The sequence below is a fragment of the Artemia sp. Qi Xiang Cuo genome, chromosome 4, assembly GCF_049724085.1.
Source record: "Artemia sp. Qi Xiang Cuo chromosome 4, ASM4972408v1, whole genome shotgun sequence".
In the NCBI taxonomy this organism is placed as follows: domain Eukaryota; kingdom Metazoa; phylum Arthropoda; class Branchiopoda; order Anostraca; family Artemiidae; genus Artemia; species Artemia sp. Qi Xiang Cuo.
Window position 1 is genome coordinate 47,368,463 of NC_142797.1, and position 22,302 is coordinate 47,390,764.

General features: G+C 35.5%; 1 protein-coding gene across 1 annotated transcript in view; it reads right to left on the bottom strand.

Moving 5' to 3' along the window:
• The window catches only part of LOC148953170 (uncharacterized), a 198,465-nt gene extending 178,280 nt beyond the window's left edge, over positions 1–20,185 (bottom strand). Inside the window, exon 1 of the mRNA XM_089088338.1 lies at positions 20,112–20,185. Within this exon, the coding sequence (XP_088944464.1) occupies positions 20,112–20,154 (43 nt within the window). The 5' untranslated portion in view covers positions 20,155–20,185. The remainder of the gene's footprint in view (positions 1–20,111) is intronic.
• Positions 20,186–22,302: the final 2,117 nt, after the last annotated feature.

Sequence of the window (22,302 nt, forward strand, 5' to 3'; positions counted from 1 at the left end):
TTGTCGGTTTGTATATCTAAAGTGCATTTCTTTCTCTGTTTGCATGTCTGATTCTATTTGTTTGCATGTCTGGGATGGTGTTTGCAAGTCCAAGTATTTGTCTTTGTTGGTTTATATATCTAAAGTGCCTGTCTTTCTATGTTTGCATGTCTGATTCTATTTGTTTGCATGTCTGGGTTGGTGTTTGCAAGTCCAAGTATTTGTCTTTGTTGGTTTGTATATCTAAAGTGCCTGTCTTTCTCTGTTTGCATGTCTGATTATATTTGTTTGCATGTCTGGGTTGGTGTTTGTAAGTCCAAGTATTTGTCTTTGTTGCTTTGTATATCTAAAGTGCCTGTCTTTCTCTGTTTGCATGTCTGATTCTATTTGTTTACATGTTTGGAATGGTGTTTGCAAGTCCAAATATTTGTCTTTGTTGCTGTGTATATCTAAAGTGCCTGTCTTTCTCTGTTTGCATGTCTGATTCTATTTGTTTGCATGTCTGGGTTGGTGTTTGCAAGTCCAAGTATTTGTCTTTGATGGTTTGTATATCTAAAGTGCCTGTCTTTCTCTGTTTGCATGTCTGATGATATTTGTATGAATGTATTTGTTTTTGTTTGAAAGTCAAAGTATTTGTCTTTGTTGGTTTGTATATTTAAAGTGCCTGTCTTTCTCTGTTTGCATGTCTGATTTTATTTGTTTGAATGTCTGGGTTGGTGTTTGCAAGTCCTAGTATTTGTCTTTGTTGGTTTGTATATCTAAAGTAGCTGTATTTCTCTGTTCGCAAGTCTGATTCTAATTGTTTGCATTTCTGGGCTGGTGTTTTCAAGTCCAAGTATTTGTCTTTGTTGGTTTGTATATCTAAAGTGCATATCTTTCTCTGTTTGAATGTCTGATTTTATTTGTTTGCATATTTTGTTTGATGTTTGCAAGTCCAAGTATTTGTCTTTGTTGGTTTGTATATCTAAAGTGCATGTCATTCTCTGTTTGCATGTCTGATTCTATTTGTTTGCATGTCTGGGTTGGTTTTTGCAAGTCCAAGTATTTGTCTTTGTCGGTTTATATATATAAAGTGCCTGTCTTTCTCTGTTTGCATGTCTGATTCTATTTGTTTGCATGTCTGGGTTGGTGTTTGTAAGTCCAAGAATTTGTCTTTATTGGTTTGTATATCTAAAGTGCCTGTCTTTATCTGTTGGCATGTCTGATTCTATTTGTTTGCATGTCTGGGATTGGTGTTTGCAAGTCCAAGTATTTGTCTTTTTTGGTTTGTATATCTAAAGTGCCTGTCTTTCTATGTTTGCATGTCTGATTCTATTTGTTTGCATGTCTGGGTTGGTGTTTGCAAGTCCAAGTATTTGTCGTTGTTGGTTTGTATATCTAAAGTGCCTGTCTTTCTATGTTTGCATGTCTTATTCTATTTGTTTGCATGTCGGGGTTGGTGTTTGCAAGTCCAAGTATTTGTCTTTATTGGTTTGTATATCTAAAGTGCCTGTGTTTCTCTGTGTGCATGTCTGATTCTATTTGTTTGCATGTCTGGGATTGGTGTTTTCAATTCCAAGTATTTGTCTTTGATGGTTTTTATAGCTAGAGTACCTTCCTTTCTCTGTTGCCATGTCTTATTCTATTTGTTTGCAAGTGTGAGTTTGTTTTTTGCAAGTCCAAGTATTTGTCTTTGTTGGTTTGTATATCTAAAGTTCGTGTGTTTCTCTGTCTGAGTGTCTGATTATACTTGTTTGCATGTCTGGGTTGGTGTTTGCAAGTCCAAGTATTTGTCGTTGTTGGTTTATATATCTAAAGTGCCTATCTTTCTCTGTTTGAATGTATGATTCTATTTGTTTGAATGTCAGGGTTGGTTTTTGCAAGTCCAAGTATCTGTCTTTGTTGGTTTATATATCTAAAGTACCTGTCTATCTCTGTTTGCATGTCTGATTCTATTTGTTTGCATGTCTGGGTTGGTGTTTGCAAGTCCAAGTTTTTGTCTTTATTGGTTTGTATATCTAAAGTAAATATCTGTTTCTGTTTGGATATCTGATTTTATTTGTTTGCATGTCTGGGTTGGTGTTTTGTAAGTCCAAGTATTTGTCTTTGTTGGTTTGTATATCTAAAGTGCCTGTCTTTCTCTGTTTGCATGTCTGATTCTATTTGTTTGCATGTCTGGGTTGGTGTTTTGAAAGTCCAAGTATTTGTCTTTGTTGGTTTATATATCTAAAGTGCCTGTCTTTCTCTGATTGCATGTCTGATTCTATTTGTTTGCATGTCTGGGTTGGTGTTTGCAAGTCAAACAATTTGTCTTTGTTGGTTTGTATATCTATAGTGCCTGTCTTTCTCTGTTTGCATGTCTGATTCTATTTCTTTGCATGTCTGGGTTGGTGTTTGCAAGTCCAAGTATTTGTCTTTGTTGGTTAGTATAGATAAAGTGCCTGTCTTTCTCTGTTTGCATGTCTGATTCTATTTGTTTGCATGTCTGGGTTGGTGTTTGCAAGTCCAAGTATTTTTCTTTGCTGCTTTGTATATCTAAAGTGCCTGTCTTTCTCTGTTTGTGTGTCTGATTCTATTTTTTTGCATGTCTGGGTTGGTGTTTGCAAGTCCAAGTATTTGTCTTTGTCGGTTTGTATATCTAAAGTGCATTTCTTTCTCTGTTTGCATGTCTGATTCTATTTGTTTTCATGTCTGGGATGGTGTTTGCAAGTCCAAGTATTTGTCTTTGTTAGTTTATATATCTAAAGTGCCTGTCTTTTTCTGTTTGCATGTCTAATTCTATCTGTTGGTATGTCTGGGTTATGGTTTGCAAGTACATGTATTTTTATTTTTGTTTTTGTATATCTAAAGTGACGTTCTATATATGTTTGAATGTCTGATTATATTTTTTGAAAGGTATGTGTTGGTGTTTGTAAGTCCAAGTATTTGTCTTTGTTGCTTTGTATATCTAAAGTGCCTGTCTTTCTCTGTTTGCATGTCTGATTCTATTTGTTTACATGTCTGGGATGGTGTTTGCAAGTCCAAATATTTGTCGTTGGGGGTCTGTTTATCTAATGCACCTGTCGGTCTCTGTTCGCGAGTATGATTCGTTTTATTTTCTTATCTGGGCTGGTTTCTGCAAGTCCTTTTATCTTTCGTTGTTGGTTTATCTGTACAAATTGTATGTCTTTCCATCTTTGCAATTATTATACTGTTTGTTTTTATTTACTTGATAGTGTTTGCAATTACAATTGTATTTTTTTGTTGGTTTTTATATCTAAAGTATCTATGTTTCTCTGTTTGAATGTCTGATTCTATTTGTTTACATGTCTGGGTTGGTGATTGCAAGTCCAAGTATTTGTCTTTGTTGCTTTGTATATCTAAAGTGCCTATCTTTATCTGTTTGCATGTCTGATTCTACTTTTTTACATGTTTGGGTTGGTGTTTGCAAGTCCAAGTATTTGTCTTTGTTGGTTTATATATCTAAAGTGGCTTTCTATCTCTGTTTGCATGTCTGATTCTCTTTGTTTGCATGTCTGGGTTGGTGTTTTCAAGTACAAGTATTTGTCTTTGTTGGTTTGTATATCTAAAGTGCATGTCATTCTCTGTTTGCATGTCTGATTCTATTTGTTTGCATGTCTGGGTTGGTTTTTGCAAGTCCAAGTATTTGTCTTTGTCGGTTTGTATATATAAAGTGCCTGTCTTTCTATAGTGTATTACGGTAATCACCTGGCAAAAAAAAAAAAAAAAAAAAAAAAAAAAAAAAAAAAAAAAAAAAAAAAACTGTCTTCCTACTTTAGTAACTGAAATAAATGAGCACTTGAACAAGGTCTAGACCCTACTCATCCATCCAGTTCCCCAGGACAAAACAGTATAACCAATCCGACAGTCCGAAAATCAAGTCCAAAATAGAGCAAAATCAGCATCAATAAGCATACGTCTATGTTCCAAAACCAAGCTATAGCACCTTAAATCTACAAAAACATTATATTCCCAAGGTGATCACCATATATTGGGGCTCGTCAGATGAAAACTCATTGCCTAAATGGGTTTCGGCGCTTAAATTTCATTACCCAGGCACTTGAGCGCGCCATGCCATAATCTGGCATACCCCTATATAGTGCCACCAATGGAATAAACATAAACAAAACCCAAAACATCCAAAAAATAAAAATATATACCCCAAAAAAATTTTTTTTCAAACATTCTTAACCAACCTTCAAATAACACTGAGAGCGGAACATCAACCGATTTAAATACAAACAAATAAATAACACTAGTCCTCCACCCGGAACAATTTCACTTTCACTCAAATTCTAAGAATTAAATTCCGAATATTCCACCGTAATCTTTACCACAAGTGTCGCAATCCAACCCTCAACAACCGGGAAGATAAACCAATTCCGTCAACAAGTTACCGTAAAATATCATTCTAGATATCTTGATAACTTTTATTATACTTATGTAAAAGCTGATTATACTTAAAACAAAGCTTTTTAAATTGACAAGCAAGTTTATTGGTGGAAAAACCTCTTATGATTAGCTTCTTCCTAAGTAACATACATCTATTTCTAAAATCGATGTAATTAGTACAAATTCTTGCATATCTAAATAGTTGGGAAAAATACGATGAATATGTTATACTTGAATGAATATTACTTTTTTGAAATAGAAAATTAACTATTTCAAAATTAATATCATCTGTTTTATTGTATATCTTAAAATTTATTGTATTATTAGGTATCACATTAATCTCTAAATCTAGAAAATGGTCATATTTGCCATTTCCATTACTGGATTCCAGCTTTAACTCTGGTGGATATATTTGAATTGCAATCTCTAAAAAATTTGAACAATTTATCACCAGAAGGTCATCTAAATATCTTTTATTATTTGAGAGCAAATACTTTATATTGCTTGGATTCTTTTTATCTGTCATATAATCGTATTCTAAATAATTTAGAAATAGGTCCGCTATAACTGGACTGGCATTACCCCCCATAGGAATTCCATTACATTGATAATATTGATTGCCATTAAATTTTATATAAGTATTAAATAGAACAAATTCTAGTAGATCAAAAATCATATCTAGGCTATAACATCTTGAGCTAGTTGTACTATTAAAATAATTAGTTCATCTTGCCTTCTTATTATACACATCCATTTTTAACAACGTCAAATTAGAAAAAATAAAAGCTTTCTTAATAATCTTTTTTAAATTTATAAATACTAAATTAATGGGTAAATTTGTATATAATGTAGTGAAATCAAACGAGTCCACTCTTTTGGCTGAAACTAAAGCAAGAGAGTCTATTACTTGCAGCGAATTATTAACACTCCAGTATGGATTAAACTTAGAAATTTTTTTAAGTCCCGAACAATATGCCTCAAACTTGCTTTTAATTTCTCCTAAAATACACGACAAGTCAGTAGCCGCAACTCTGGTCGGGCACCTTTCTGCCCCCGCAATTAAGCGTGGTTTCGGGGGATTTTTATGAAATTTTGCCGTCCAATATAAAAACGGAAAATTTTTATCATTATCATTAACTTTAATATTAAATTTTTTAAAAAGTATATCCTCTATTCCAATCAATAGACTATTATTAACATCTTGAACCTTCTTATATGTATTTGTTGTACTAAGCTCCTTTGTTAAAACATCACAACAAAGCTTCTGACAAATTATTGCAAAATTATTATTTGCTTTATCAATGGGTACAATTACAAAATCCCTCTTTATATTATCAATTGCTTTTTTTTATCTTAGAATTATAAAAAACAACATCATTATCATGCTTATTTGTCCTCTTATATATCTTATTTCTAACCTTATTAATAATTAAATTATTCCAATTCTGAAAACTATTTTTATTAATTTTCTCTTTTTTGCACCAATTATCAATAAATATGTCGAGATTATTATTTAACACTCTAAGCAGATTCGAGGGTTTTAGATGATATGATAGACGGAATTTAGCCCCCATTTTCATTATATTTTGCAATTCAATTTGCTTAATTATTGTTAAATCACCTGTAATAATATGCTCGTAAGTTGGATTAACAAACGATAACAATTGGTCACACTTACAAATAGGTTTCCAATTACTATCCGTGTCAAAATTCCTAAGTATTAAATTATAATTAAAAATCATTTTTCCTATCATTTTTGAAAATTTATATGTTATAATCGGATTATTCTTATACTTCAAATTACTAGGAAAGGCCTGTTTTACATCAGCCTGGATTAAAATTCTAGGTAAATTTATATCCTCTATTTGTTTACTTATAAAAGTTATAGGAAGATATAATCTATTCTCCTTATTAACAGTCTTATCTGACTTTTTATCATTTGAATTACCTTTAGTTCTAGCTAGAATACACACTGTATCATAAATCAGTTTAATTTTTGAGTTACATGGTTTTTTATTATTTACATTCCAAAACAATTTTATTAAATTATTTTTTGATAACTTATTTAAACATTTTATTATGCTAGCCATACCATTAGACTCAAATAGTTTGCACAAATCCTTCAAATAGATTTCTAAATCTATATTCTTTTTTCTATTATTTTTCCTATGCCCTCTTCATTGAGTTTTACGTTTAACGGGATGATTAAAAGAAGGATGATCCATTAAACCATTTATACAATTAACAACAACATTAGACATGTCTCCATATTTTGCCACTCGATCATTCAACCCGAAGGGATAAGCAGTACCGAGGGTATGGATCCAATAGTCTTCACGTTTACGTAGATTTATATTTTTTCTCTTCTTTAGCTAGATTACTTAATTCCAAATTTTCTAAAATCGTAATGGTTAAATCAGTTAAAGCACAGGTACCATTATTACAATGTTGTACTAGATAGCTATTCGTTTTTTTACCTTTAATTGTGCTTTTGTGCCCCGAAAATCTCATATATGTTATTAATGCTTTCCTCCACATATTGTACGCCACAAATTTTACACTCCAACAAATAGATGATATTATTTGTTTTACAATTTACCCTACCCCGAAACAAACAATGAAACTTGTTATTATATAAAGTGATTTGTACCATAGCCCTAGGGGTGAAATTGTCTCGTCATATAAAACAACGACCAGTCCACCTACCAATATCGGATAGACGGCTTTTAATATTACTAGCATTATAATTTATCATTAAGAACAAGGTAAAAAACCAAACACGAGAAACAAAACAAAATCCAAATCATATCCAAAAATCAAGCATATTTCCATTAACCATAACACCAAAAAACAACCCAAAAACAAAAATAAAAAGATTTCCCCAAACAATTATCCGTCTCAGGTTAAAACCTGGATCAGGGTTAAGGTCTGTCGGGGAAAATTTTTTTAAACAATTCTTCCACCAGCACAAGATCCCACCTGAAATCATATAGTGTATTACGGTAATCACCTGGCAAAAAAAAAAAAAAAAAAAAAAAAAAAAAAAAAAAAAAAAAAACTGTCTTCCTACTTTAGTAACTGAAATAAATGAGTACTTGAACAAGGTCTAGACCCTACTCATCCATCCAGTTCCCCAGGACAAGACAGTATAACCAATCCGACAGTCCGAAAATCAAGTCCAAAATAGAGCAAAATCAGCATCAATAAGCATACGTCAATGTTCCAAAACCAAGCTATAGCACCTTAAATCTACAAAAACATTATATTCCCAAGGTGATCACCATATATCGGGGCTCGTCAGATGAAAACTCATTGCCTAAATGGGTTTCGGCGCTTAAATTTCATTACCCAGGCAATTGAGCGCGCCATGCCATAATCTGGCATACCCCTATATAGTGCCACCAATGGAATAAACATAAACAAAATCCAAAACATCCAAAAAATAAAAATATATACCCCAGAAATTTTTTTTTTTTTTCAAACATTCTTAACCAACCTTCAAATAACACTGAGAGCCGAACTTCAACCGATTTAAATACAAACAAATATATAACACTAGTCCTCCACCCGGAACAGTTTGCAAGTCCAAGTATCTGTCTTTGTTGGTTTGTATATTTAAAGTGCCTATCTTTTTCTGTTTGCATGTTTGATTCTATTTGTTTGAATGTGTGGGTTGGTGTTTGCAAGTCCAAGTATTTGTCTTTGTTGGTTTGTATATCTAAAGTGCCTGTCTTTCTCTGTTTGTGTGTCTGATTCTATTTGTTTGCATGTCTGGGTTGGTGTTTGCAAGTCCAAGGATTTGTCTTTGTTGGTTTGTATATTTAAAGTTCCTGTCTTTCTCTGTTTGCATGTCTGATTTTATTTGTTTGCATGTCTGGGTTGGTGTTTGTAAGTCCAAGTATATGTGTTTGTTGGTTTGTATATCTAAAGTGCCTGTCTTTCTCTGTTTGCAGGTCTGATTCTATTTGTTTTCATGTCTGGGTTCATGTTTCCAAGTCCAAGAATTTGTCTTTGTCGGTTTATATATCTAAATTGCCTGTCTTTCTCTGTTTGCATGTCTGATTCTATTTGTTTGCATGTCTGGGTTGGTGTTTGCAAGTCCAAGTATTTGTCTTTGATGGTTTGTATATCTAAAGTGCCTATCTTTCTCTGTTCGAGTGTCTTATTCTACTTGTTTGCATGTTTGGGTTGGTGTTTGCAAGTCAAATTATTTGTCTTTGTTGGTTTGTATATCTAAAGTGTCTGTCTTTCTCTGTTTGCATGTCTGATTCTATTTGTTTGCATGTCTGGGTTGATGTTTGAAAGTCCAAGTATTTCTCATTGATGGTTTGTATGTCTAAAGTGCCTGTCTTTCTCTGTTCGCATGTCTGATTCTATTTGTTTGCATGTCTGGGTTGGTGTTTGCAAGTCCAAGTATTTATCTTTGTTGGTTTGTATATCTAAAGTGCCTGTCTTTCTCTGTTTGCATGTCTGATTCTATTTGTTTGCATGTCTGGGTTGGTGTTTGCAAATCCAAGTATTTGTCTTTGTTGGTTTGTATACCTAAAGTGCCTGTCTTTCTCTGTTTGAATGGCTGATTCTATTTGTTTGCTTGTCTGGGTTGTTGTTTGCAAGTCAAAGTATTTGTCTTTGTTGGTTTGTATATCTAAAGTGCCTGTCTTTCTCTGTTTGCATGTCTGATTCTATTTGTTTACATGTCTGGGTCGGTGTTTGCAAGTCCAAGTATATGTCATTGTTGGTTTGTATATCTAAAGTGCCTGTCTTTCTCTGTTTGCATGTCTGATTCTATTTGTTTTCATGTCTGGGTTGGTGTTTGCAAGTCCAAGGCTAGATTAAGTTAGGTTAGATTAGGTTAGGTTAAGCTAGGTTAGGTTAGCCAACATACGTGCACGTACGTTTTGCTGCATCGCAAGCATGCTTAGTGAGAGAGAAATACTAAGTCGACCTGCGGGGATTTTCCGGCGAGTATGGTTAGGTAAGGCTAGATTAAGTTAGGTTAGGTTAGGTTAGATTAGGCTAGATTAAGTTAGGTTACATTAGGTTAGGTTAAGTTAGGTTAGTTTAGGTTAGCCTACGTACGCGCGTGTACGTTTTGCTACAACCTCAAGCATGCATAATGAGAGAGATATACAAAGTCGACCTATGGGGATTTTCTGGCGAGTATGGTTAGGTTAGGCTAGGCTAGATTAAGTTAGGTTAGGTTAGATTAGGCTAAATTACGTTAGGTTAGATTAGGTTAAGTTAGGTTAGGTTAGCCTACGTACGCGCGTGTCCGTAGGCTAACCTAACCTAACCTAACTTAACCTAATCTAACCTAACTTAATATAGCCTAACCTAACCTAACTTAATCTAGCCTAACCTAACCTAGCCATACTCGCCGGAAAATCCCCGCAGGTCGACTTTATATTTCTCTTTCACTATGCATGCTTGCGGTTGTAGCAAAACGTACGCGCGCGTACGTAGGCTAACCTAACCTAACATAACATAATCTATATTAATCTAACCAAACCTAACTTAATCTAGCCTAACCTAACCTTACTCGCCGGAAAATCCCCGCAGGTCGACTTTGTATTTCTCTCTCACTATGCAAGCTTGCGGTAGTAGCAAAACGTACGTGCACGTATGTAGGCTAAGCTAACCTAACTTAACCTAACCTAATCTAACCTAACTTAATCTAGCCTTGGAATTGCAAACCCCAACCCAGACATGCAAACAAATAGAATCAGACATGCAAACAGAGAAAGACAGGCACTTTAGATATACAAACCAACAATGACAAATACTTGGAGTTATAAACACCAGCCCAGACATGCAAACAAATAGAATCAGACATGCAAAGAGAGAAAGACAGGCACTTTAGATATACAAACCAACAAAGACAAATACTTGGACTTGCAAAGACCAACCCAGACATGCAAACAAATAGAATCAGACACTCAAACAGAAAAAGAAAGGCACTTTAGATATAAAAACCAACAATGACAAATACTTGTACTTGCAAACACCAACCCAGACATGCAAACAAATAGAATCAGATATGCCAACAGCGAAAGACAGGCACTTTAGATATATAAACCAACAAAGACAAATATTTGGACTTGCAAACACCAACCCAGACATGCAAACAAGTAGAATCAGACATGCAAACCGAGAAATACAGGCACTTTAGATGTACAAACCAACAAAAAAAAATACTTGGACTTGAAAACAACAACCCAGACATGCAAACAAATAGAATCAGACATGCAAACAGAGAAAAACAGGCACTTTAGATATACAAACCGACAAAGACAAATTCTTGGACTTTCAAATATCAAACCAGACATGCAAATAAATAGAATCAGACATGCAAACAGAGAAAGATAGGCACTTTAGATATACCAACCAACAAAGACAGATACTTGGACTTGCAAACACCAACCCAGACATGCAAACAAAATAGAATCAGACATGCCAACAGAGAAACCCAGACACTTTAGATATACACACAAACAGAGAAAGACAGGCACTTTAGATATACAAAGCAACAAAGACACATACTTGGACTTGCAAACACCAACCCAGACATGCAAACAAATAGAATCAGACATGCAAACAGAGAAAGATAGGCACTTTAGATATACAAACCAACAAAGACAAATACTTGGACTTGCAAACACCAACCCAGACATGCAAACAAATAGAATCAGTCATGCAAACAGAGAAAGACAGGCACTTTAGATATAGAAACCGACAAAGACAAATTCTTGGACTTTCAAATATCAAACCAGACATGCAAATAAATAGAATCAGACATGCAAACAGAGAAAGATAGGCACTTTAGATATACCAACCAACAAAGACAGATACTTGGACTTGCAAACACCAACCCAGACATGCAAACAAAATAGAATCAGACATGCAAACAGAGAAACCCAGGCACTTTAGATATACACACAAACAGAGAAAGACAGGCACTTTAGATATACAAAGTAACAAAGACACATACTTGGACTTGCAAACACCAACCCAGACATGCAAAAAAATAGAATCAGACATGCAAACAGAGACAGACAGGCACTTTAGATATACAAGCCAACAAAGACACATACTTGGACTTGCAAACACCAACCCAGACATGCAAACAAATAGAATCAGACATGCAAAAAGAGAAAGACAGGCACTTTAGATATACAAAACAGCAAAGAAAAATACTTGGACTTTGCAAACACCAACCCAGACATGCAAACAAATATAATCAGAAATACAAAAAGAGAAAGACAGGCACTAGATATACAAACCAACAAAGACAAATTCTTGGAATTGCAAACACCAACCCAGACATGCAAACAAATAGAATCAGACATACAATCAGAGAAAGACAGGCACTTTAGATATATAAACCAACAAAGACAAATACTTGGATTTGCAAACACCAATCCTGACATGCAAACAAATAGAATCAGACATGCAAACAAAGAAGGACAGACACTTTAGATATACAAACCAACAAAGATAAATACTTTGAGTTGTAAACACCAGCCCAGACATGCAAACAAAAAGAATCAGACATGCAAAAAGAGAAAGAAAGGCACTTTAGATATACAAACCAAAAAAGACAAATACTTGGACTTGCAAACACCAACCCAGACATGCAAACAAATAGAATCAGACATTCAAACAGAGATAGAGAGGCACTTTAGATATACAAACCTACAAAGACAAATACTTGTACTTGCAAACACCAACCCAGACATGCAAACAAATAGAATCAGACATGCAAACAGAGAAAGACAGGCGCTTTAGATATGCAAACCAATAAAGACAAATACTTGGACTTGCAAACACCAATCCTAGACATGCAAACAAATAGAATCAGACATGCAAACAGATAAAGATAGGCACTTTAGATATACAAACCAGCAAAGACAGATACTTGGAATTGCATACACCAACCCAGACATGCAAACAAATAGAATCAGACATGCAAACAGAGAAAGACAGGCACTTTAGATATACAAAACAACAAAGACAAATACTTGAACTTGCAAAACACCAACCCAGACATGCAAACAAATAGAATCAGACATGCAAACAGAGAAAGACATGCACTTTAGATATACAAACCAACAAAAACAAATACTTGGACTTGCAAACACCAACCCAGACATGCAAACAAATAGAATCTGACACGCAAACAAAGAAAAACAGGCACTTTAGATATACAAACCGACAAAGACAAATTCTTGGACTTGCAAACATCAACCCAGACATGCAAACAAATAGAATCAGACATGCAAACAGAGACAGACAGGCACTTTAGATATACAAAGACACACAGACAAACACTTTGACTTTCAAACCCCTACACTAACATACTCTTAATTAGTATTAGAAAATCAAATTCAGAAAGACGATTACTTTAGATATACAAACCAACAAAGAATAACTCATTAAATTTCAAAAACCAACCCTGAAATTCATACACGTGTAAAAATTCGTGAGTTCAGATATGAACGGGCACTTTATAAAATCTAACAAACATAGACATATAATTTGACTTAAAAAAACCCGTTTAAAAAGTCAATCAGATAGAATCAGTCTTGCAAACAGATAAAGAAAGGCACTTTAGATATACAAAGCAACAAAGACAAATACTTGGACTTGCAAACACCAACCCAGACACGCAAAAAAATAGAATCTGACAAACAAACAGAGAAAGACAGGCACTTAAGATATACAAAGCAACAAAGAAAAATACTTGGACTTGCAAACACCAACCCAGACATGCAAACAAATAGAATCAGACATGCAAACAGAGAAAGAAAGGCACTTTAGATATACAAAACAACAAAGACAGATAGTTGGACTTGAAAACACCAACCCAGACATGCAAACAAATAGAATCAGACATGCAAACAGAGAAAGACAGGCACTTTATATATACAAACCAACAAAGACAAAAACTTGGACTTGCAAAACACCAACCAAGACATTCAAACAAATAGAATCAGACATGCAAAGAGAGAAAGACAGGCACTTTAGATATACAAACCAACAAAGAAAAATACTTGGACTTGCAAACAACAGCCCAGACATGCAAACAAATAGAATCAGACACACAAACAGAGAAAGACAGTCACTTTAGATATACAAACCAACAACGACAGATACTTGGACTTGCAAACATCAGCCCCAGACATGTAAACAAATAGAATCAGACATGCAAACAGAGAAAGACAGGCACTTTAGATATACAAACAAATAAAGACAAATACTTGGACTTGCAAACACCAACCCCGACATGCAAACAAATAAAATAAGACATGCAAACATAGAAGGACAGGCACTTTAGATATACAAACCAACAACGACAAATACTTGGACTTGCAAACACCAACCCAGACATGCAAAAAAATAGAATAAGACATGCAAACAGAGAAAGACAGGCACTTTAGATATACAAAGCAACAAAGACAAATACTTGGACTTGCAAACACCAGCCCAGACATGCAAAAACATAGAAACAGACATCCACACAGAGAAAGACCAGCAATTTATATATACAAAGAAACAAATACAAATACTTGGATTTGGAAACACCATCCCAGACATGAAAACAAATAGAATCAGACATGCAAACAGAGAAATACAGGCACTTTAGATATACAAACCAACAAAGACAAATACTTGGACTTGCAAACACAAACCCAGACAAGCAAACAAATAGAATCAGACATGCAAACAGAGAAAGACAGGCACTTTAGATATACAAACCAACAAAGACAAATACTTGGACTTGCAAACACCAGCCCAGACATGTAAAAAAATAGAATCAGACATGCAAACGGAGAAAGACAGGCACTTTAGATATACAAACCAACAAAAGCAAATACTTGGACTTGCAAACACCAACCCAGACATGCAAATCAAGCGAATCAGACATGCAAAAAAAGAAAGATAGGCACTTTAGATATCCAAACCAACAAAGACAGATACTTGAAATTGCATACACCAACCCAGACATTCAAACAAATAGAATCAGACATGCAAACTGATAAAGATATGCAATTTAAATATACAAACCAACAAAGACAAAAACTTGAACTTGCAAAACACCAACCAATACATGCAAACAAATAAAATCAGACATGCAAACAGAGAAAGACAGGCACTTTAGATATACAAACCAACAAAAACAAATACTTGGACTTGCAAACACCAACCCAGACATGCAAACAATTAGAATCTGACACGCAAACAAAGAAAAACAGGCACTTTAGATATACAAACCGACAAAGACAAATTCTTGGACATGCAAACATCAACCCAGACATGCAAACAAATAGAATCAGACATGCAAACAGAGAAAGACAGGCACTTTAGATATACAAACAAACAAAGACAAATACTTGGACTTTCAAACCCCAACCCAGACATGCAAAAAAATAGATTCAGACATCCAAAAGGAGAAACACAGGCACTTTAGATGCACAAACAAACAAAGACAAATACTTGGACTAGCAAACACCAACCCAGACATCCAAACAAATAGAATCAGACATGCAAACGGAGAAAGACAGGTACTTTAGATACACAAAGCAACAGAGACAAATACTTGGACTTGCAAACACTAGCCCAGACATGCAAACAAATTATAATGAGACATGAAAACAGAGAAACACTGGCACTTTAGATATACAAACCAACAAAGACAAATACTTGGACTTGCAAACACCAACCCAGACACGCAAAAAAGTAGAATCAGACACACAAACACAGAAAGACAGGCACTTTAGATATACAAAGCAACAAAGAAAAATACTTGGACTTGCAAACACCAACCCAGACATGCAAACAAATAGAATCAGACATGCAAACAGAGAAAGATAGGCACTTTAGATATACAAACCAACAAAGACAGATACTTTGACTTGCAAACACCAACCCAGACATGCAAACAAATAGAATCAGACATTCAAACAGAGAAAGACATGCACTTTATATATACAAACCAACAAAGACAAAAACTTGGACTTGCAAAACACCAACCAGGACATGCAAACAAATAGAATCAGACACACAAACAGAGAAAGACAGGCACTTTAGATATACAAACCAACAACGACAAATACTTTGACTTTCAAACACCATCCCCAGACATGCAAACAAATAGAATCAGACATGCAAACAGAGAAAGACAGGCACTTTAGATATACAAACAAACAAAGACAAATACTTGGAATTGCAAACACCAACCCCGACATGCAAACAAATAAAATAAGACATGCAAACATAGAAAGACAGGCACTTTAGATATACAAACCAACAACGACAAATACTTGGACTTGCAAACACCAACCCAGACATGCAAAAAAACAGAATAAGACATGCAAACATAGAAAGACAGGCACTTTAGATATACAAAGCAACAAAGACATATACTTGGACTTGCAAACACCAGCACAGACATTCCAAAAAATATAATCAGAACTGAAAACATAGATATAAATGCTCTTTAGATATACATACAAACAGAGACATAAAGTTGGACTTGCAAACATCAACCAAGTCATGCCAAAAGATAAAATCAGACATGCAAACATAGAAAGATAGTCACTTTCGATATAAAAACCAACAAAGACAAATACTTGGACTTGCAAACACCAGCCCAGATAAGTAAACAAATAGAATCAGACATGCAAACGGAGAAAGACAGGTACTTTAGATATACAAACCAAAAAAGGCAAATACTTGGACTTTAAAACACCAACCCAGACATGCAAACAAATAGAATCAGACATGCCAACAGAGAAAGACAGGCACTTTAGATATACAAACCAACAAAGACAGATACTTGGACTTGCAAACACCAACTCAGACTTGCAAACATATAGAATCAGACATGCAGACAGAGAAAGACAGGCACTTTAGATATAAAAACCAACAAAGACAAATTCTTGGACTCAACACCAACCCAGACATGCAAACAAATTGATTCAAAAGTATTTAAAAAATGGGGGGCTCGGGGCACTTGGGGGGCCGGGGGGCATTTGGGGGTCTTGGGGCATTTGGGAGGAGTCGGGAGGGCCTTTGGAGGCTCGGGGGCATTTGGGGTCTCGGGGGGCCCGGGGGGAGCAGTGGGGTTGGGGGGGGGGGCTTTTGGGCCTGGGGGGCCCTTTAGGGTTGGGGTAGAGGACCTCACAACACTGTTCAAATGGAACTTCCGTATTACAATGACCACGGAGTTTCACCCTCAAATCCTCTTCTAAATCATCTTCTAAAATCATCTTCTAAAATGCATCAAACTATTTCGCCCAAATCATCTTCTAAAATGTCTCGAACTGTTTCGCCCAAATAATCCCCTAAAAGTAATTTTTGCGTGTTCCTTTTGTTTTGGCATCCCTGAGCTGTCACATTTGAGATTCCTAGGAAACCCTTTCCCGTGTTAATCTCTTCATCTCATAGATGTTCCTAACTACACTATTAAGGTTTCGGTAGAATATCAATTTATCCCTCTGACTTAAAGATCAAAGAAGCCGTATTTAAAAAAGGATTTTTCTATCTGTTTAGACTCTTGCATAATTCCAAGATAACAAGTGATGTCATTTCTAATTCCTGACACTAAAGATCAATGAAGCCATATTTAAAAATAGAATATTAATTTTTCTCTCTGACCTAAAGACCGTTTATCCCTTTGACCTAAGATCAAAGAAGCCATATTTGTTTCTTAATTCCCCTTTCTTAAATCAATAATTCCCCTCGATTATGCAAATCAATTTCTCGGAAATTCTCTCCCCTCGATTATGCAATCAATTTCTCGGAAATCCTCTCCCCTTCGTGGATCAATACATCTCTCCCCCGTTAATGCGCATGTGCAAACTTCGCCCCGGAAACTATTCACTTGGAAACCATAAATAAATCAACCTTGAAAAAGGGTTCATTGCCCCCATTAAAATCAATAAACGATGAAAATACATCAAAGTAAGAAAAATCCTGTTTTTTCATTCTCAGTAACAAAACCCATAAAAAAAAACATAAATTATTTAGTCTCACGAGTAATAGGGGCCTTTCTACTTTGGGCCAAGAGGAAGCTATAGTACAAAGAAATTATTCCATGCATGGCCCCATCTTCAAAAAATTTGTCCCAATAAGGGCAAAAAATCTCTTACCAATCTTTTCCCAACTTAAACCCTCAAGTCTTTGGGCTACGGGGAAAAATAGAGAAAATATTGGTCACCCGACTAAACTGGGTCCAAAAATTAACCAGGAAAGTGCCAAAAGTTTTCTTTCCTGGGTCACTTTGTAATAGAGGGGTGGTCGTAAAAACTTGGGAGGGGGCTAATTCTATTGGAAACTTAAGTTTCTAGTGCCCTTTCGAGGGCAAAAAAGGATTGGAAGGCAACCAGCTTCCCTCCTGTCGTCTTTTCTGTTACTCGACCCCGCTTTAATGCCCATGTTTTTAGATCATCTTTGAGATAGTTGCCTTGCTCAGAAACGTCACAAGGTCTGATAAGTATACCTCCGAAGTCAAAATACACCCCAGAGTCCTAGGGGCAATGACCCTAAACTAAATAAGTTGCCTATTGTTCACAGATAAATGTGCTTTGGTAGAAAAGCTGGCCATGTTTGGCCTTGGCTAAGAGCTCCTAGGAATCGTTCAATAGGTCAAGACTCCTAGAGTTTTCAAAGGGTATATGTTGGTAACGATACGCGTACCTGAGTAAATCAAAAGAAACTAAGGGTACCTAAGTTTTCCAATTATCTGTAATATCTCGGAAATGGCTAGGAGGATCAAACTGAAACTTTGAGGGACAGTTAGGAGGTGGGTAAAGTACATCTTAAATTTTGACTTGAGCGAGGGGTCGGAGGTAAATCAAAAGACCCTATGTGTATCCAGGTTATCGAAATAACACGTTTGCAATATATCAGGAACGGCCGGAAAGATGAAGTTGAAACTTTCACGCTTTATTAGGCAAAGAAAGGAGGGATGGGGGGATTACATTTCTAATTTTTATTGTGGGGGGGGGAGACTAAACAAATTTTTTTCCTGACCCACCAAAATGTTCTTGCACTATAACCACCAATAGGACTTATAACCTATATGGAGTTAAGTAGCGATGTAAACCAAATGACACTGTTTCTTGCCAGGTTATGAAAATGGCCTATCTGCAATATCTTAGGCCCAGCTTGGTGTATCAAGTTGAAACTTGAGCTTCTCAAGTTGCAACGCTCCTATGGGGCTTAAAATCTTTTTATGGTTGAGTAGCAGAGTAAATCAATGAAACTATGTGGCCAGACTAGCGAAATACTGTATCTGCAATGTCCGGGTTGCAGTGGTAGCTAGCAATCTAGTAAGAGACGATCACGTCCCATAGTAAAAAATAAAATAGCCAATAACTTTTAAAATAGAGTCAGATCGAAACACAATGCATAATATTAAAACCACCTTCTATGAAACTCCTGTATAGGAGACCTACAGTCCCCTGGCTTGAACAACAAGGAAAATCGTTTGACTTGAAAAACTAAAAAAATGGCTGTAGCCAGGATATTTCGGATCGACAGCATAGTTGTTATATCTTTCCGTTTTTTTCCTCCACAGCTAGCGGGGCATTAAAACATAATAGAGAGCTGTTTAACGGCTTATTTTAAAGAAAACTGGTATATTTAGAAACCTTTTGGAATTAACAAAATTTTAAAAGCTCAAGAAGGACTGTGTTGAGGGAAGGAATGTGGGGGCTAAAACACGTGTCTCCCATCGATCCCAAAGTTTTGATACTTTTAGCTTCAGAAAAGCTTTGTCTATATTTACGGTTGAAGTGGTGAGGTATATGAAAAGACAGTACATTCACTCATGCTATCAAAACGGCCCATCTGTAATATGGCGGGAACGGTTGGAAAGATCAATTTAAACTTTCAGGAACTATTTGGGGAGGGCAAGGACAGCTAAATATTATGTTTAGGAAAAGGGTTAAGAATAAAAAAAACATTTTTGTCTCCGATATTGGTTTGTCCGAAAAAGGGCCGACCATTTTTTCTTGATAGTTTTAAACTTATGTTCGTAAAGTATTGAGTCAAGGGAACCCCTAATGCACAAAAAAAACATGAATAATTTGTTTCGCCCAAAAATGGACCCAAGCTTTTTCCCGATCAGCTAGAACTCCCAATACTTTTGTTCAGTCCAGTTACTTGAATTATTATGTTTTCAATCATTCCAGACCAAAAGACTTAGGAGGCACGAAACGGACCTTATATTTTGTCTCTCCAACCAGTTTGAAAAGGATATTTGTCCACTTTTCGCCCGGGTGACCCCTGTGCAGAAGAAATATGAAGCCAATTTTAGCGGTTTCGGTTGCTGAAACTCGAATATGAGCCCAAAATTTGTAACTTACAGGGCATGTGTACAAGGCCCGGTAAACTCCAAATAAAATCATTTTGAAGATTTGTTTTATCTATAGCCTATGTGACAACTGATTCTAGAGCAACAATTATTTTTTTCCTTTCTCTGAATAGACTAGACTTACAGGGCATGCAGATAGAAATAAGGGGACCTCGATGAAGACAAAAGCTTTGTAAACACATCACGAACCACTATTTTTACCATGAGTCTAGGAGACTATTTTTACCAGGACGTCACATATATAATAGTGCGTAAAAGACACCAAAAAATACATTTTCTGTGAAAATTTTCATTTTACTCTAATTCCATCATCTTTGACACTTAAAAAGGGGGTAGAACGGGGGTGTTGTCATTTGATGATAATGTGCTGAAAATGACTTACTAGAAAGGATAAATATGAGTCCTATAAATAAACACGACGCCATTAATATATTTAAATATAAGAATCCTCACAAGAATTGTATTATCAACTGGGAAGAGGCTTGTTCGAAAATTTTCTTCTTATCTCTTTGACATTATCATCTATTGATAACAATGCGTCATCAACATAACAAAGCTAATATTTCCGAGAATGAGGAAATACTTCTTCCGGTCAAATAGTTTTTGTCTTTTGGAATGAAGTACGTATACTTTTCAGCCACATCAAACAGTTCGTGACAACGAACTGCAGGTAGGGAGCGACTCGACCCAATAGTTATCGAAACTCTAAAAAACAGAATTCTGAGAACACTAGATACATCAAAAGAATTAACGCTTTATGCTAATTCCAAATTTATAAGATTCCTTAAGTTTAATGAGTAGTGATCACCCATCAATAGCCTGAGAAAATTTGCCCGATTTTTGAAGAGGGGGGAGAGAATCTTCCAAAAGTCAGGGAATCTTATTGAAAATCACGCCATCAGATTCAGCATATTAGAGAACACTACTGCTGAGGTTTCAAGCTCCCATCTGCAAATTGTGGAATTGTGTATTTTTTTGGCTAGATAAAAGATCACGGATGTATCTTTGTTATATTTTTTTTCTTTGTTCTCCCCATGGGTAAGTGTATCGAACCAATAATCATAGAAGATCAGAGTAGGGCTCATTTGAATGGAAACAAAAAGTTCTAGTGCTCTTTTAAAGTGACCATAACAAACGGAGGGTAATTATTCCCTCTACCACGCCCTTTTTTCTCGAAGTCGTCTGATCAAAATTTTTAGATAGCTGTTTTGCTCGACAATATTGAAACGTCCAATAACTATGCATTTGGGGATTATATGACCCCCACAGCCACCGGAGGAAGGGCTGCATGTTATGAAATTTGGGCTACATTTACATATAGTATTTGCTATTGGGAAGTATACAGATATTTTTTGGGACGGGGGGGGGGGGGTTCTTGTGATAGGTTTCTTACGGGGAGAATTTTCCCTTTGGAGGGAAGTTTCCGAAGAGGAATTTTCTACGGGAAATTTAACAGGGGGAAATTTTCCACATATACACAATTCGTCTTATTTGTCTTGCTTTCTCGTAGGTGACTCCATTTTAAACATGGAGATGTTCTGGGGCAATTTTCAGGTTCAGGTTCATTTATTTTTCAATCATATATACATAACATACCAAATATGCAAATGTCTCACACAAAGACAGGCTCGTTTGACTCATATATTAAATAAAAAAATAAGTTTTTTAAACTGAAAGTAAGGAGCGACATTAAAATTAGAGCTGTCCCCTCCTCCACGCCTCGCTCTTTACGCTAAAGTTTTTTTTTATCTTTTTAAAAAATGAAGTTGTGAGATGCAGTCAAACTTTAGCGTAAATAGTGAGGTGTTGTAGAGGGGACAGCCCCTTTCACATACGGAATAATTTCTGTTCGTTTTACAGAAATTATTTACCTTGGTCTTTCTTCTGGCAAAAAATACAAAATTCTACATTTTTGCAGATAGCGGCTTGAAACCTCTACAGCAGGGTTTTCTGATACGCTGAATCTGGTGATTTGACTTTCATTAAGAGTCTATCACTTTTAAGGGGTGTTTCCCCCTTTTTTGGAAAATAAGGCAAATTTTTCTGGCTTATAACTATTGATGGGTAAGAGTAAACTTGATTAAACTTATATATTTGAGATGAGCATAAAAATCTAATTCTTTCGATGTATCCATTGGTATCAAAATTCCGTTTTTTAGAGTTTCGGTTACTAGTAAGCCGGGTCGCTCCTTACTTACTGTTCATTACCACGAACTTTTTGAAAGAACAACTAAAGAAATAAATGGATATAAAGGAATGGATACAATCAAAGAAAGACATGAAAAAGAAGGGGAAACAATAATAGACATAATATTAATTACTATCGAAAAAGGAAATTAATAACTATCCAAAAGGAAAGATTTAACTTATTTTTTTAGATTCCGAACAAACAATCAAAATCGAAACCAGACTCATATCGATGCAGCAAACCACACTATTTCTCAGAGAAAAACAGGTCCATCTGAAATAATCAATGGCTGACGTAGTTAGCGTATATTGCGAGTTAAATGTAAAATCTGGAGATTATGCTTAACTTTGAATAATAAAGAATTAAAAGTAACAACCATTTCAAC